At 36.4% G+C, this 16776-nt stretch overlaps 1 protein-coding gene across 1 annotated transcript in view; it reads right to left on the minus strand.

Annotated features, from left to right (window-relative positions):
- LOC134527075 (piezo-type mechanosensitive ion channel component-like) overlaps window positions 1–16776 on the minus strand; it is a 252374-nt gene that overhangs the window by 201470 nt on the left and 34128 nt on the right. Inside the window, exons 7-8 of the mRNA XM_063359411.1 lie at window positions 10281–10437; window positions 2590–2656 (exon numbers count right to left, since the gene is read on the minus strand). Coding sequence (XP_063215481.1) covers window positions 2590–2656; window positions 10281–10437 — 224 coding nt within the window. The remainder of the gene's footprint in view (window positions 1–2589; window positions 2657–10280; window positions 10438–16776) is intronic.

The raw sequence follows: 16776 nt of genomic DNA on the forward strand, positions 1-16776 counted from the left end.
GTGCTGCGCGGCGAGAGTTGTGCCAGAGGTGCGGCCCAGCGAGGTGTATGGATTGTGAGAAACGAGTGAATGGAGGAAACAATATTACAATTGATTAATTGGCATTTTTAGATTATTAGCTAGTAATGTAAATAGTGGCAATAAATAAAACTGTGTGATAAAAATCTTTAATTGGGCTATCCTTTACGAACCCGCGGTAAATCGTAACAATATTATATTCCACTTGTGTTAACACCACCTGGGCGTGTCCCAAAGCGGCCGACACGCTTCGCAAGCCCTCTGTAGAATGCCCCAGTGCTCACACCTGCGATGAGCAAAGCTTTGTGCATGCACACTCGCCAATCTTCAGTGCAGCAGAGCACTTTTTGCACTCAGTCATAACTACACCACAACTTATCTTTCTTGCATGTACACACTATCAGTAGTGCCAACTGTTTTTCTTCCCAACTAACAAGAATAGCATTTCCGCAACTCCCAGATAACAATTTTCTTAATGTCTTTAAATACCCTTGAATTGTTTACCATATATAAAAGAAAAATTAATCTTAAACCCTAAATAACTTTAACCTCCTAAATTAATAATAAATAAAATTTAAAAGAACTTAAATAATTAACAAATAATTTGAAAAGAAAAAAATAACAGAAAGGTATTTTTACAAAATTTTCAAACTGCAAGAAATACAAAAATTTATATATAAAAATATTAAATTTACCTTTACATAAAAAGAACAACCAGCAATAACTAGTGCACTGGCCACACAGGCCACTAGAATGCCAGGCAGTGACATTTAAGCAACCCCCCAGGTGGTTGATAAGAGGCCACTAGAGTGCCAGGCAGAACTCTTCAAGAAACCCCCCAGGTGTTGTAGTGTTATGAATGTGTTATATTGGTAATGTTTTCTTAAGGTTTCATGATTAATTTATACTCCTGTTTCTTCTATTAGTCATACACATTTAATGTATTTTCTTCGTGCTTCAATATTAATTTATTGTTATTAATTTCGGTTAGGTTTTACATAAAGTTGAATGTAGTTTTTTATTATTATTTTTTTTCTGTATTTGTTTTGCCAGTTAAAATTAATGTATGTATTAGTTAAATTTTTCCTACATATTAAAGCATCTTCTTGTTAGTGAGACTGTAACAATTATAGAAGGTTTAAAAAAAAAAAAAAAAAAAGAAAGACACTGGCAAGAGACATGGGCACGACACTCTTGCCAGTAAGTTATTTTTCATGTCTCAAGTAAGTGCATTGTTGGGAAAACTCAGTACATAGGCGCATAACTGCACAGCAGTGGTGTAGAAGGTTTGCTGGGCGTTGTTTCGCCAACCAATCATAACAAACCATGCGGTGGTGTGATGTGTCTTTCCACACTTTCACAAAACAATATTAGTAGCATATTATTCCCTATATAAGGTCATGTACCTGATTCTGCATTTTGATTGGTTGGTTAAACCATGGGGTTATTTCCCTCTTTTTTTACCTTTATAAGGAAGGGCAGCTTTGTTGTTCAATCAGTTGTCACTTGATTTTCACTACGTGCATCACATTGTTGGCAACTTGCCGAAATATTATGTGAAAAGTTATGGGATAATTTCACGCCTACTGTTTTAGGCCAGGCCGAGATTTAATTTTTTTTAAATCATGGTTTGAATTTTATACTCGAAATTTTACTCCAGGTGTCAGCATCGGCCCAGGGGGACCATCGTCATAAACACACACACCCCTCCCCAAACAAACTTGTTTCAAGGATAATTCTGCAGGTTATTGTATATAAATAAAAATTTTAACTAAGGGACTTTAATACGTATATTTTTTTTGAGTAATCGAACGACAAGCCACTGCGAATGAGGGTGAAAAAATCCTCTGGAAATAAGTAAGTGTTGATTATAATAAAACAAAAGACTACGTATTCATAATTTATTTTATTTAAAAATTCTAGAATAAACTGCTCTATTAAAAGAATAATGTATTACAACTTTTGTGGAAAAGACTAACTTCTCAAATAATCTTAAGTCATCTTATATAAACAACATAAACTTTTAAAGTAATTAAAGTGTGTTGTGGGCCTGGAATTTTACAACTCAATATATTAAAAGATTATGGTTTTGTAAACCGAGGTCATGGTTTGATTAAAAATTGCTGATTAATTTCACAAATTTGATGCATGTCAGTGGTTTATGGTGTATTAACTTACATTACTGGTATTATATGGTTTATTGACATGCTTTTTGGTGTTACGTATTTTGGTTTTATCGCAATGTACCATATAATATTGTCCGTACACAGCTGGATTGTGTGTGCATATGCATGTGCGTGTGCGTTTGTTTGTACAGTCGTTACTCAAACCTAAATTTGGACATAAATCATTGCCACCTGCCTTGTGGCATCAATGCAAGGCTCAGTCAAGGATGACCACAGAATACACACACACCCCACACAGAAATGGGACAATGGAATGGTCAAGATGATGAAAAATGGCCGGTGAATGGTTTTCGGGAGCTAAGATACCATGACAGCCATGCATACTTGAGCGTGAGGCAATGTCATCCATACTCACAGGCCAGCAAAGTAATAATGCTCCACTCACCTTCCTCCATGTTTATCATTAGACTTCCTATTGCTTGAGCCTGCTGTACTGGCTTCCTTTTTTGTGGCTGAAACAAAACAAATACAAATATATAAACAAATATAAATACTGAATACCCATCTCAACGTAATCCAACATTCACTAGTACAAGCATAATAAAAGCTTCCAAAGTTATTTATTTAATTTATTAGAAAGTTTTATCTTGCATAAATATTTTCCATTAGACTTACTGATCTGCGTAGAATTATTTATATTCAAAAATGGCAGTTAAAATAATTCTCATGAGGTAAGTTATTGCCAAAATACAAGTAGCAATTGCATTTAAATTTGTATTTACTCAACAACGTACATGTTTACTGAAAGCAAGCAAACAGTGAAATGGTTCTCGGCCATCAGGAAACTACAGAAAAAAAAAGATAAAACATACAGGTAACAGCAAAGATTAAAAGAAAATTTGGAGAACAGAGTGAGGGAGAAAGGCGAAATTTGAGCAAAGAGGATTTAATAACTAATAAAGATGGACGAGTTTTAATCAAATGACCTGTCCATTGCCAGAACCAAAATAGCCACAGTATAATGTACTGGACTTTAAATGAGCTTACAAATAGGTTGTGAGGAACTAATATTTACTGAGTCATTATTCTGACAAAATGTAAAACAAACCTCTTTGCAACATTTCATCTTGAGTCTTTCAGGCTTATCTTAACCATTTCTATTTCAACCTTTTTATATATATAAAAAAAACACACACACACACAACCTGAAATAACTTGTAATTCTACACAAACACAACCACAACATTGTCAAGTTAGCGGCAAATCAAGGAATGTTCTTTGACTTAACGTCTTACTGAACATGAAACATTAAATATTGTTGATCACTGAAGTATGCTCATTTTCACTTATTAAACCCATTTGAAAATTTTTTGGTTTGAAAGTAACATATTCAGGGCCATCGAGAGAAACTGAGGGACCGGGGGAAAATAATTTTGTTGGGAGTTCTCCACATTATTTAATGTACAATTATTCAAAAAAACAATCTTAAGCTCGGTCTCAGTAATGAGAAATTGGCTTTGCGGCACTTTGGTCGTTGAGGGGTGGAAAGATGAGCAGTATTCACAACACAATGCCTTACACCCTCTCTATACCAGTGAGGGAGGTAGGTTTCCCTTTGCCCATTGGTTTCCCCTCATCCCTCGCCCATGCATGGAACCGGTATTTATGGACTGTACCCCTCCCCCTCTCCCTTCCTGTAAGTTGTTATCTCACAGGCGACCGGGAGGGAAAATCCTTCTGTCTGGCCTAGGCTCAGTAGCCTCGCATTTCAGACATGTGATCTGTCACTGCCACTATCGGTAACACACCGCGCCAGTCAGAAGGTGTCGTCTGCGTGTCATCTGCTTGATATTAGTTTGTATCGACCTAGTAACACAGGATTCTGCCCTGGTTTTATAGCTGGTTTGTTTTTATATCTCAGAGCTATGGATAAGTATATCAGTATAAATAGTTAACAATAACATATAAAGAAAAAAATATAGAAATTCATCTTATTTTCAGTAATTATGGTGTTTATAAGAGCTTGTTTGGCTAGCCTTGCGCTGCATTCCTACTACAGACATTACAATCTGTAAGTACGAGGTTTACCCTGACCACTGCCAAACAGCAAATCGGCTGGTATAATGACAGTAATATCAGATCAGAGTACAAAATATTATGCCATGTTAAATTAAAAAATAAATAATTTAATTTGATTGAGTTGCTTCAACTTACACAAACAGAAATATTCTGAAAAGGGTAACACATGGTCATCACTCATGTTGTTACACATAAACAAACTGCATTTTTTGAAAACACTGTAGCATTGTCATGTAATTTTCAGAACACGTGAAATTCTGCCATTAAAAAGACTTTAAATTACTTACACAAAATTTGCGTTGTAAGGTTTACAGGTAAGTCAATGAAAAATTTGGGTTTTGAATATGTTTGTATGTCTAATTTAAGTTTTTATTTTTATTTTATTTGATTGAATACCTCCGTTACACTGACTTTCTTGAATTCTGCTTTACATTGACTTATAATGTTCGACTTAAAATAACAATGAAGTAAGTTCATTGTTACTGCTATGAGTAGTACAGCCAAAGATATATCAAAATTTTCTACACATGTCAATTCTGTTTGAGAAACAGTTTAGAAAAACAAAATCCCTAGTCAATAAAAATGTTACGGTACGGTTCTAGACATGTAGGGGCTTAATAACACAATGGTACACTATATTCAAACAAATTCATAACAATATATTTACAAAACAAATTCGTAAAACACACAAGCATAGTACGGTTATGATCAACGTTCATATCTCTCTCTCTCTGTGTGTGTGTGTGTATGAAAATAAAAAAATTACTTGTAAATTACAATAAATCAAAATATCTATAACATTAAATAAACATTAAAACATTAAAAGTTATGATTAATTTTGTTAATGTTTTCATATACATAAATGTTTTGTGTTTTTTTTTAAAGTGGTTTTTTTCATGTTATATATAATTTTAAATAATAAAAAAAATTGTTATATATGTACATTTAGTATCAGTCTATAAACCAAAATTTTGTGTCAAACTAAATACAGTATATATTTCAGTATTGTTTTGGCATGCACAAAAAATTACAAACAATTATAAGCTAAAGACAGATAACTTAGCAATAATAATATATCATAATTAGTATTCCGTTAATTTGTGACAGACATATATAAAACTTTTAACAGAAGTTTATAACATTATCAATAGTTTTATAATTTTTACACTATTATGCGAATATATCAATGCTGATATGGTCAGCGCCATTTCTGTAGCGCGATTTTTCAGTCAGTCTGAGCCTTTAGAATGTAATCCGGATTTATGATTGGCATTGACCTTGGGTGCCTCGGATCAATTACTCTGGGAGTAGACAGTTCAAGTAAAATGTTTTTAACTTTTTTTCCTTAACATTGCTCCAAAAAGCATCGTCTCGTTCAATACGTACCACCAATATTCCTTTCTTTGTCCAGATTGTGAAAAGGCTGTAACAACCCAGATTACAGCCTTCCCCATGCAATCGAGTAATAAATTTTTGTTATAAATTTTTTGTCATATTTCGGGTTAGATGTAAAGTTTTTTCTTTTTGGATGTTATTGTGAACGTAATTCTCCGGGTTTATTGTTTTTATTTTTAAAATGCATAAGTTTATTTTTGGAGTAATTTTTTTTGCTGGCTTCTTTGTGTGGGAAGGCATGCTGACAAATTCTCTTGTTCTTTCCACGACTGAGGCTTTTTTTCACATGCTAGGCGTTTGAGTCACTGTCACGGGAGTGTGAGACAGACAAAATTGCAGTGTCGTGGGAACAGAAATCTTTTTTAACTTAAAATAAAACTAAGTGTGTTGGGGAGGGTTCTGGGTTAGGGAGGGAGACTAAGTGCGTCTCAGGCCGAAGCCCATACACTCTAATCATGCAGGGTATTAGCCATGCAGGAGGGGTAGCATGCATCATGTGCTAGGAGGGGGATTGGCCAGCCATGGCAGTGATTGGTGCCATGACTAACTCCCCTCACTGACTATACTAGACTAAAACTAGGTAAGTTGAGCCCAGGTAAAACCTGCATAGACACAGGGAAAACCATGGGCTCTGACATGCGGGATGCAAAATTTCATGCATTAATATCAAGCAGGAGGCTTACGGGAAAACAGAAGGATGGATCTGGAAGAAGAGTTGGACAGAGTAGAAAAGAGTCTACCATGCGGGGGGGTTGGGGGCTTGGACATTGCTGTCCGCATTGGTTGGGATGGCACTGGTTGTTTTGGGGGCGACTTTAGTCGTTTCCCGCCGGGCTGCCAGCCAGCCCACTTAAATTATGAAGAAAGAAAATTATTTAGTTAAATTATTTAAGCTGTTATTCAAAATCTCATGCGTTTCAGATCACAGCCGGCACTGGAGGTGAGGCCTGCCAGGCGAGCCATGCCAACAGACATGAGGGTCAGTACTAACACGACAGGCAGAGAACCCGAGGGGGTCAATTCATACACCTGCGTGCTTCGCACTATTTTGAATCTTGCACTATGGTTTGTTTATGGCGATTGTGTGTGTAGTTCGGGGGGTAGGGGAGGAGTTTCGCATGTTTAACATGAAATTTTTAGTGTGATAACTGCTAAATACTAAATCTATTTATGACGAACTGCCAGCAATACAAGTGTATGTGTGAGAAGTAAGCATTTCGTGGAAGATTCTGTTGCCATGCGCCGTAATTGGCTGAGAACTACATAAACGAACCCAGGACACTGCCAGCACAAAGGGAAAGAAGGCTGTAAAGTTGGTCATTGTCCAAGCACCAGGCCGAGCAGGCTGTGGTTAGGCGATGGGTCAGTGTTTTCTCCTTTCTGGAAGCTCAGTTTAATTTTTTTTGTGTGTGTTTTGTAAGGAATATATTGTATGAATAAAAAAAAAAAAACAGGTAAAACATTGAACATTATGTATAAATTACTTCGTGACCTGCTATTAACCTGTATGTTCATTCATCGCCTTAATTTTCAGCTAGATGGATGTGGTGACTAGTAACAAGACAATACCTCGTTCTGGTAATGTAAAGCTGACCTTGGAATTGATAGTAATAATTGCTTTTTTTGTTAACTTTGAAAACTTTCTTGAATTCAATTATACACTGCAATTTATTCACTGCTATAGATTCTTCAGGTTTAATGTCAGCAATAGATGAAGGACACTTAACTTCGACAATGGTATCGTTTCCTACTATGCCATCAGGAGTAGCGCCGATGAATGAAAATATATTTGTAAATGAATAACCCACATTCTGTAATTTTGATATTCTGGTTTCTTTCAAGATCTCTTACTACATCTTGCTCATGTACCTGACCTATCGCATTGCTGGCACAGTAACATTATTACTGTAAATGATTGTTTTAACGAGATTCTCGCATCCTGTAGTTGATTTTCTCTTGCAGATGGTTCCGAAATGAAAACCTGTTAACAGTTTTATTCTCTGTTCTATCCATTCACCACTGTGTCGCTGCATAACCGTAAGACATTCCAGTGATTTTCTCTCTTCATTGGTCTTTTCCAAGCTCTTAAGGAACTCTAACTTCTCTTTCTCGTAGTCTTCAGCATACATATCTGGCCTTTGGGCATTTGATCGATAATCATGATCATTTTTCCCTTTTTTTCTTATTTTAGTAAATAGAGAACGCGATACTTTAGGGTTAGTGTCTCGTGTTTTCTTTGAAAATCTCAGCTTTTCTTTTCATTTTCAGTTGGGCTGTCTTGCAGAATATGCCAGGACTTCTACCAAGTATGCTTTTATGAAGGGCATAATGTGCCACACCTATGTTATATTGCACAATTGCTGCTGTACATCTAACTTTATAACTATTGGAGAGTGAAAAATTGATCCTTTTCCTGCCAACAAATTTGGAAACTATTCTGTTGTACTGCTCAACAGCATTAATGTCTACATCTTGCAAGAGGATAGAGGTATTGCGACTTAGATATCTGGCAGCCACTTCAAGTTTTTCCATCAGGCCATATTTATTTGGTTCAGGAACTAGATCAATCTCATTTGGTTTATATTCGCTTGTGCAAAAATAGTTGCGTTCCTTACATAATGTGTGTTCTCCAAACACATGTTGAGGTCTATTTAAAATAGTATGTTTCCTCACTTGATCTACTTTTTAGTTCCATTGGATTGCAAATCTTCATTAGACCTTCAAGTTTTAATGCGCAGTATACATACCTATTTCTTGTGCAATCTTCTTGTATTACCTCAGGTACACAGAGGTCCAGCACAGGTGAAGATATTCCGTTGCTGGTACAACATGGGTCACCAAATGTCAACCTGGAACATTTAACTTAATATTGAGGTTTTAGTTATTTATTTATTTATCTTCTGTAACAGGATGTATTATAACAAACTGATGTGTCATAGCACTTACCTTCTTCTCTTTACCTAGTCCAGTAAATTTTGAGATGCCCTGCATTTTTTCCGTTTTGCAGACAGTTTCAAATGATTTTTCCCCTTAGTTGAAAATCAGCTATGCACTCTATTTTTGGATGTTACCGACTTGGAAACATTCATTATGAGATACTCTGTTGAACATAGAATGAAACTCACTGGTACTTTGTATAGAAAGAAACTCGGTGGTGCTTTGTTGAGCTAAACAGCGCCCATTCCCACGCAGACGAAGCTAAAACAATAAAACAAATAACTGGAACACAGGAAAGACGACATCCGACCCACCACTTCAAGCATCTTCGTGTATTGTTGGAAGCAAAAAAAGAAGGTTGCATGTGAGTTGTGGCCACAGTGGGTGGTACCCCACCCCCTACCCCCCTTGGGAAAGTCCAAGCTCTCGCTCTGCCGGAGCGTGGAGGGGAAGGATACTGCAGGTGGTGGGGGAATAGATCTTAGGGTCGCGCATTCTTGAGGCAAACGTTGGAACTAAATATAAATATTTGACAGACTGTTTATAAGCAAACTATCTATTGAATGTACACAAATGCATATATATATATATATTCAATATCGAACTAAATTTTTCTATAGCTGTATTTTAAAATACATACAACCATTTTTTTATAATTAAAAAAATTAACAAAATAATGTTTTTTTAAACTTATGAAGAACAGTTAAGATGCTACTTTTATAATGCAGCCAATGTCAACAATGTCTCCTTGCTGTAGATAATTTATTTGATGCTTTCTGATGTTTCTAAGCTGTGCTAAGAGTGCAGCAAAATGAACACTTTTTCCTATTGTATATCTGCTATGAGACCGAACCTTAATAATAAACATTACCATGGTCATAACCACAAAAGTGATTTGTGCATATCACATAACTTATAAGGTTTCCAATGGATTTTGTTACCAACAGACTTGTAATTTTTCCCCTACTATCAGGGTGAACACTTTGCATTGTAACAATATTTCAAAACTCATTGCTGTGTAAGACAAGGAACATCTATCAGTAATAACATTCCCACAATAAAAGATGCGTAAAATGAATGCAGTATATAGTTTATGCTAAATCTTGATTTTACAAAATAAAAAAATAATGAATCCTCACTACTTTACAGTAATGAACTAACTCATCCATTTGGTAGTTTAAAAACTAAATAGGTTTTAAAAAGCTAAACAAAGTTTCAGGATTTATATTTATTTTGAGTACTTGACAAAAGGATTACCTTCTTATTACATTAGCTACATAAACTGTTTGTGTGAGATTTATTACATGAAACGCTGATACAAACAATATTTCAAACGCGTCATTAAGTTTCTCTGTTTCCGTAATAAATAAATAACATTCCATGATTCTGTAACTCAACGTATAAATCAGTGATAATAATGGAAAAGTCATAATGCTTGGCAGCACTGCAATGCTGAACCGGGGTTCCCTCATGTCATGGTCCAGGGGAGATTAGCCACCCCACTCCCTTCTTTACCCACTGCCCATCCCACGCGACGGTCCTGTACATTCAAATGATCGATTGATGCAAGCATACAAGTCACTATACCCACAACAATGTTGAATTTATATCCAGCAGAGGGATACCGAAAGTAGATTTTAAGCAGTGCTTCCAAAAATGTTCAAATAAAGGCGAACCAACTTCATGCATCACATGTGGACCCCTGCAAATGTCAGAGATACTCACCCTCGAGTCCAGCATGAAGCAGGATACAACAGAAAGTACGTAGAAAGTAACCATATGGATGACAGGGCATGCGTAATAATCCCAGTCAGTTTGAACAAAAATATCTTCCTGTATGTTGGAACAGTTCGATGTCATCAGTACCGTCAAACCAAACAGGCTGCAAAACAAGAAAGTAAAAATTTTTCACATTAGTTTAGAGGAACACATAAATGTCTCAAGGACAGTTAGACAGTTATAGGTGATTTCCTTTTTAATATTTCCTTCTTTTTTCTGAGGAACTTGGTGACAAAAACCAAATATTCCCTAATTTAAAAATATTTAAAAAAATTTCAAATAAAATTAATATAAAAAATACTAAAGATAAATCTTATATACATTTTTTTTCTTTGTAAATTGGTGGGAATAAATTTAATGGGTGGTAGTAAATGCAAAATCAAGTAATTTTTGTTAACAAAAATATGTCCAGAATTGCAACCCTGCACAGCTACAGAGGCTGTAACGTTGCAAGAACCCTGCCCTCCTAGCTAAATAATTTTCTTTTAAACTTCTTTTCTGTATATGTAAGTATTAATAAGTCAATGTTTTTTGAGTGATGTATATGTTATGAAACAGTAGAATCAGACGTTATGAATATTAATATATGTTATTTGCACGTGCTGTGTGTTTTAAGAAGGTATTTTGTATTTTATTAGACATTTTTAATCATTACTATTTTTTATGTAATTATTCACAAATGAGCCGTTGACTAGATTTTTGCCTGTTTAGGCCTACTTTTTCAGGTTTTTCTCAATAAGTTGAATTTTGTCAAGTAATTTGTGTTGTGATTGCTGTTCTTAAATTTAATTAACGTGTTGCATAATGCTAGAACAAGGGACTGTGTCTGGTGTGATGGTTAGAATGAGAGGCATGTAAGTGTGAGTGAGAAAGAAACAGTGCTTCCCCACCAACCGAGATAAAGACGGGAATTCCCCCACTGCCTGGGAAATGTGTGATAACTGCTGTCTCATGGTGTGGGAGAGAGAACGAGAATGGGAGTCCCCGATTTTGATGTGAAATTGAAAAGAGACAGATCAAGGGAAGCCCCGAGTTATGTGTGTACAGGGTTTTTTCATGTATTGTAATTTGTTCTGTGATTGGTTTGTATCTGTAAGTGTGAATGAAGCATGCGTGTGATTGGTCGGTGAGGTCATGTGACTTATCCTCCCTGCGTGGAGGAGACGGTAGCAAGACTCCACCAGTCGTCCGTCGAACGCCGCACAAGTAGGTCGCGTTCAGTGTCTTCTCGCAAATTATGTAGAAGTTATTGAAGAGATAATTTAACGTTGGTGGTCAGAGCCATGCCGAGTATTATATTAACCTAATTTTCTTGTTATTTCGTTCGGGCAGTATTTAGAAATTTTGATCACCTTCGTCGGCGTTATGGCTCGTGGCGAAATTCGTTTTCGCTGGGTGCGGCCCTGTTCGAGGTCGCACTATCTTCGTGTACTTACAGTAAGATTTTACTGAAGGACTAAATCTACGTTATTTTTCATTAATCTTCATCGCCCGATCTGTGAGCATTCTCGACAGGCGAACGTACGAATGAAACGAGTGAATGAAGAATTGAAAAGGGTTTGGATTCGTCTGTACATTCTATTTGAAAAAAAAATAAAAACAAAATTACAATCGGCATTGAACATCTTTTTATTTTGTATGTAACGAATCGTTATATTTGGCGCCCAACGAGGGGCTTGAATTTGGTCACGACCCTGAGATTAAGATGAACATTTCGGCAGCGAAGAAGAAAATATAAACATTCTTATATCAATTGGTGACTACGATAACCTCGAAGGACAAAAAATTTACGACTAATATTGAACAGTTTAGAAGAAACGGCGAAGTGTATCCAGAACTGTCGGCGCAGCTGAGCGGCGAATGCATTTTCTCCCCACAGCGAGAGACGAAGGGCTGTTTCAATGAGTGAAGTGTTCCAGAGAAACGGCGGAAAGCGGTACATCGCGGGACAGAGCTACCCAAGGCACCATGGGACTTCAGGCCTGTCTCAACGCGGGACTTCAGGAACTCATTGCCAGACATCGAGATTGTCACTTCGCGGGACATCGCAGGATTAATCGCCGAAAATAGCAAGTCGGAAAATGGAACTTAATTAATTGTTTGCATTGTTTTTCTTTTGTGTTGAGCATTCAACTAAGATTTGTGTTGAAATTTTTGTAATTTGTATATTTCATTATGACGATTAGTAGCCCAGTTAAGGTTATGGGGGGGTCAGACCAAATCATGCTGTTACTGAATATTATGTGAAGAAATGCTTTATATTGTGAGAATTTCAGTATTTTTTTTTATATTATGGTTCATGATACTTGGAAATGTAAGTGAATAATGTGAACAAATGAAAATGCAGTTTTGATACAGAAATAAGTTTGTGTATATTTGGTGTAAATATTATGAGGTTGTGTATTATTTTAATAAGAATGTTTGAATATGTTTAGTGATACTGTAGTGTATTATAAAAAGTTTGGAAGTTTCTCATACTTAAGTGAATGTTTTTTTTAGAGTTGTATTTGTTGCCACACTGGAAAGTTTACTAGGAATTTCTGTGTTGTAGGAAGTTGATGCATTGGTTTAGAAGTTATAGTTCATGGGTTATCAGTGCTGAGCAGACTAGTTATAATTTTGAAATAAGTGTTATCCAGTGCCTGAAGTTATAGAGGTAGTGTGAAGATACTTAGAATTTTAGAGGTTGTTTTTTGATGGAATTTAGGGAAATTTGTTGTCAACAATTTTGAAGTGATAGTGTTGTCAATTTTTTGTTAGTGCAGATATGAGGAGTGGAGATTTTGGTTGATTTGTGGGTTAAAGTGGTTGTTTCATGGGATTTGAGGAGTTTGTCATGAGCAACAGAGAATTATGATAACAGCGGTTTTTAAGGGATTTTAAAGGAGATAATTTGTTTTGAGGTTATTTGTTGTCGTCGTCGAGGTTTCTGCCGAGGTGTAAGTTTTTGAAGAAGTTGAAGTTTTTGTGTTTATCGTCGTCGTTAAGGTGGTCATGGAGACGTAATTCCTGAAGTTTTTATATTTATCGTCGTCGAGGTAGTCATGGAGACGTAATTCCTGGAGTTGAAGTTTTTTCGTCGTCGTTGAGGTAGTTATGGAGGTTATTGCAGCTGGTGTCGAGGTTTCCATGGTTGTAAACGTAAGTTGTTCAGAGTTTGTTTGTTGTTATTGAAGATTCTTCATTGACCAGGGGGTGTCTGCTTGAAGCTTGTAGAGAGACCAGTTTCAAAGTAACTTGTATAATGCACTGACGAGAGGGAGATGACCATTTGTTAAGAGTTGTTGACACTTTGTAGTAAGAGATATGTTTTCAAATTTTGGCTTTTTAACAAAGGAATTGATGTTATTGCAGTTTTTGAGTAACAGTTTTTTGAATTTCTATATAAACAAGAAACGACTGGATGCATTTATTTCTCAGGATGTTTTTGTATTCATTTTGTACAGATTAGTTTTTCACTTTTGTAACTTTTCAATTAAATATAGTGTTAATTTAATTGAAAAGTTGGGGGGGTAATGTAACGTTGCAAGAACCCTGCCCTCCTAGCTAAATAATTTTCTTTTAAACTTCTTTTCTGTATATGTAAGTATTAATAAGTCAATGTTTTTTGAGTGATGTATATGTTATGAAACAGTAGAATCAGACGTTATGAATATTAATATATGCTATTTGCACGTGCTATGTTTTTTAAGAAGGTATTTTGTATTTTATTAGACATTTTTAATCATTACTATTTTTTATGTAATTATTCACAAATGAGCCGTTGACTAGATTTTTGCCTGTTTAGGCCTACTTTTTCAGGTTTTTCTCAATAAGTTGAATTTTGTCAAGTAATTTGTGTTGTGATTGCTGTTCTTAAATTTAATTAACGTGTTGCATAATGCTAGAACAAGGGACTGTGTCTGGTGTGATGGTTAGAATGAGAGGCATGTAAGTGTGAGAGAAAGAAACAGTGCTTCCCCACCAACCGAGATAAAGACGGGAATTCCCCCACTGCCTGGGAAATGTGTGATAACTGCTGTCTCACGGTGTGGGAGAGAGAACGAGAATGGGAGTCCCCGATTTTGATGTGAAATTGAAAAGAGACAGATCAAGGGAAGCCCCGAGTTATGTGTGTACAGGGTTTTTTCATGTATTGTAATTTGTTCTGTGATTGGTTTGTATCTGTAAGTGTGAATGAAGCATGCGTGTGATTGGTCGGTGAGGTCATGTGACTTATCCTCCCTGCGTGGAGGAGACGGTAGCAAGACTCCACCAGTCGTCCGTCGAACGCCGCACAAGTAGGTCGCGTTCGGTGGCTTCTCGCAAATTATGTAGAAGTTATTGAAGAGATAATTTAACGTTGGTGGTCAGAGCCATGCCGATTATTAAATTAACCTAATTTTCTTGTTATTTCGTTCGGGCAGTATTTAGAAATTTTGATCACCTTCGTCGGCGTTATGGCTCGTGGCGAAATTCGTTTTCGCTGGGTGCGGCCCTGTTCGAGGTCGCACTATCTTCGTGTACTTACAGTAAGATTTTACTGAAGGACTTAATATACGTTATTTTTCGTTAATCTTCATCGCCTGAGCTGTGAGCATTCTCGACAGGCGAACGTACGAATGAAACGAGTGAATGAAGAATTGAAAAGGGTTTGGATTCGTCTGTGCATTCTATTTGAAAAAAAAAAATAAAAACAAAATTACAATCGGCGTTGAACATCTTTTTATTTTGTATGTAACGAATCGTTATAAGGCAAACAGGTTTATACTCTGCATGCAAATAGGGGCTACCCCAAAGGCTGAGAGGACGTGTGTTTGCAGCGTCGTGATGGTTAAATGCTTCGCACGAAGCAGGGTAATGAGCGGAGTGCCCACATTTAGTGTTAGCCATACGCAGTTGTAAAAAAACAGTCTGATGTACAGCACAGTGGTTGTGGTAAGTTTAGATGTTTGGCTTTGGACGATTAGCACAACATTGATTGTTTAGTGAGCACAGTGCTGTGATTACACATTTGACAAACAACAATAGCATAGCAGACTTTATGTTTGCACGGATGGCAGACATATACTTAGTGTGCGGGAAGCCAAAAGGAATTGCAGCAGGAGCAGTGCACATTTCCCAAAAATGCTTTCCCAAGAGGAGTGTACTGAATATAAAGATTTTCAGATGGCTTAACCAGTGACTGCTTGAAACTGGGAGTTTCATACCACGAAGGGTTATGTATACCTACCTGCTTATGGCTAATTTTAAAGGTATGTACTCTGCTCATCACCCTGTTTTTCATGGACCATTATCACAGCACTGTGAACATATGTCCTCTTAACCACTGGAGTAGCTCCTTGTTATGTGCAAAATTCAATACTGTATACACCTATAACATTGCAAGGTTGCATTTCTGGACATATGTTCCTTTACAAAAAATGCTTGGTTTAATATTCACTGTTACCAATTAAATGTCTGCCCAACAATTTCTGAACATGTTATATATACAAACAATTTATTACATTTTTTGGAAACAAATATGCCAAATTGTTTGGTCTTATTAATAATAACAAGTTCGTAGTAATTTTGTCTGATAATATCTCACCATGGAAGAACAAGTAGATTGGGCCTTTGTTTTTCATAAGTTGCCGGGTGTGACTGACTTGTGTCTGAGGGTTACTGTTACCTCCACCACCATCATTCCACCACTGTTTTCACTCCCAACTCATCCACTTCACATCCTGGCAGCAAAATGATAGGTCCGTATGGGCAGTTTTATCCACTGAGCATCAGCCTACTTTTAAATCATTTGTGTTGATTCTGTCTCAGGGAAGACAGAGAGCAGGAAAGGAAAAGTAGACAGATTTTCAACTAGCAAGTGTTTACTGGAAGTACTATTTTGCAGTGAGCAATTCGCTCGTATTCCTTTACTTCCACGTTTTACGGTTTCATTTCATGTCATTTTCAGTAAGGGCCGTATGACTGACAAATATCCAGCTCATGTTAACTGTGAGTCTTGTCAACAGCATAATCATTAGTAACAGAAAAAAAAAACACGCTAAAAGTCTGGAATTTTTGGTGAATCAGACGTGGCCATGATAAGGCACTGTACAGCAGAGTGGCATGGTGGTGAGGCACTGGGCTTATGTTACAGAGCACTGAGGTTTAAATCTGGTCCAACCATCCCCATTGTGGTTTCCTGAAATTATTCCAGGCAAATGTTGGTATGGGCATGCATTTTTCGAAATCAAATCTGATAGCTCATTAGACTGCAATTAATGATTGTTTGTTTCCTTATGTTTGATAGTTGTCTACAAGAGAATCCATTTCCCTGCGAGGGTTGTCTGAAAAATTTCCAACCTCAAGATGAAGATGGCAGCACTCAACAAAAATTTGGAAATGTGTTTGTTCATGCTTTGAAATGTACTCTGAAATTTCAGCCATTTTGGAAATAAATTTGTTTTTTTAACAACAGTTT

This window comes from Bacillus rossius, chromosome 1, assembly GCF_032445375.1.
Source record: "Bacillus rossius redtenbacheri isolate Brsri chromosome 1, Brsri_v3, whole genome shotgun sequence".
Classification (NCBI taxonomy): domain Eukaryota; kingdom Metazoa; phylum Arthropoda; class Insecta; order Phasmatodea; family Bacillidae; genus Bacillus; species Bacillus rossius.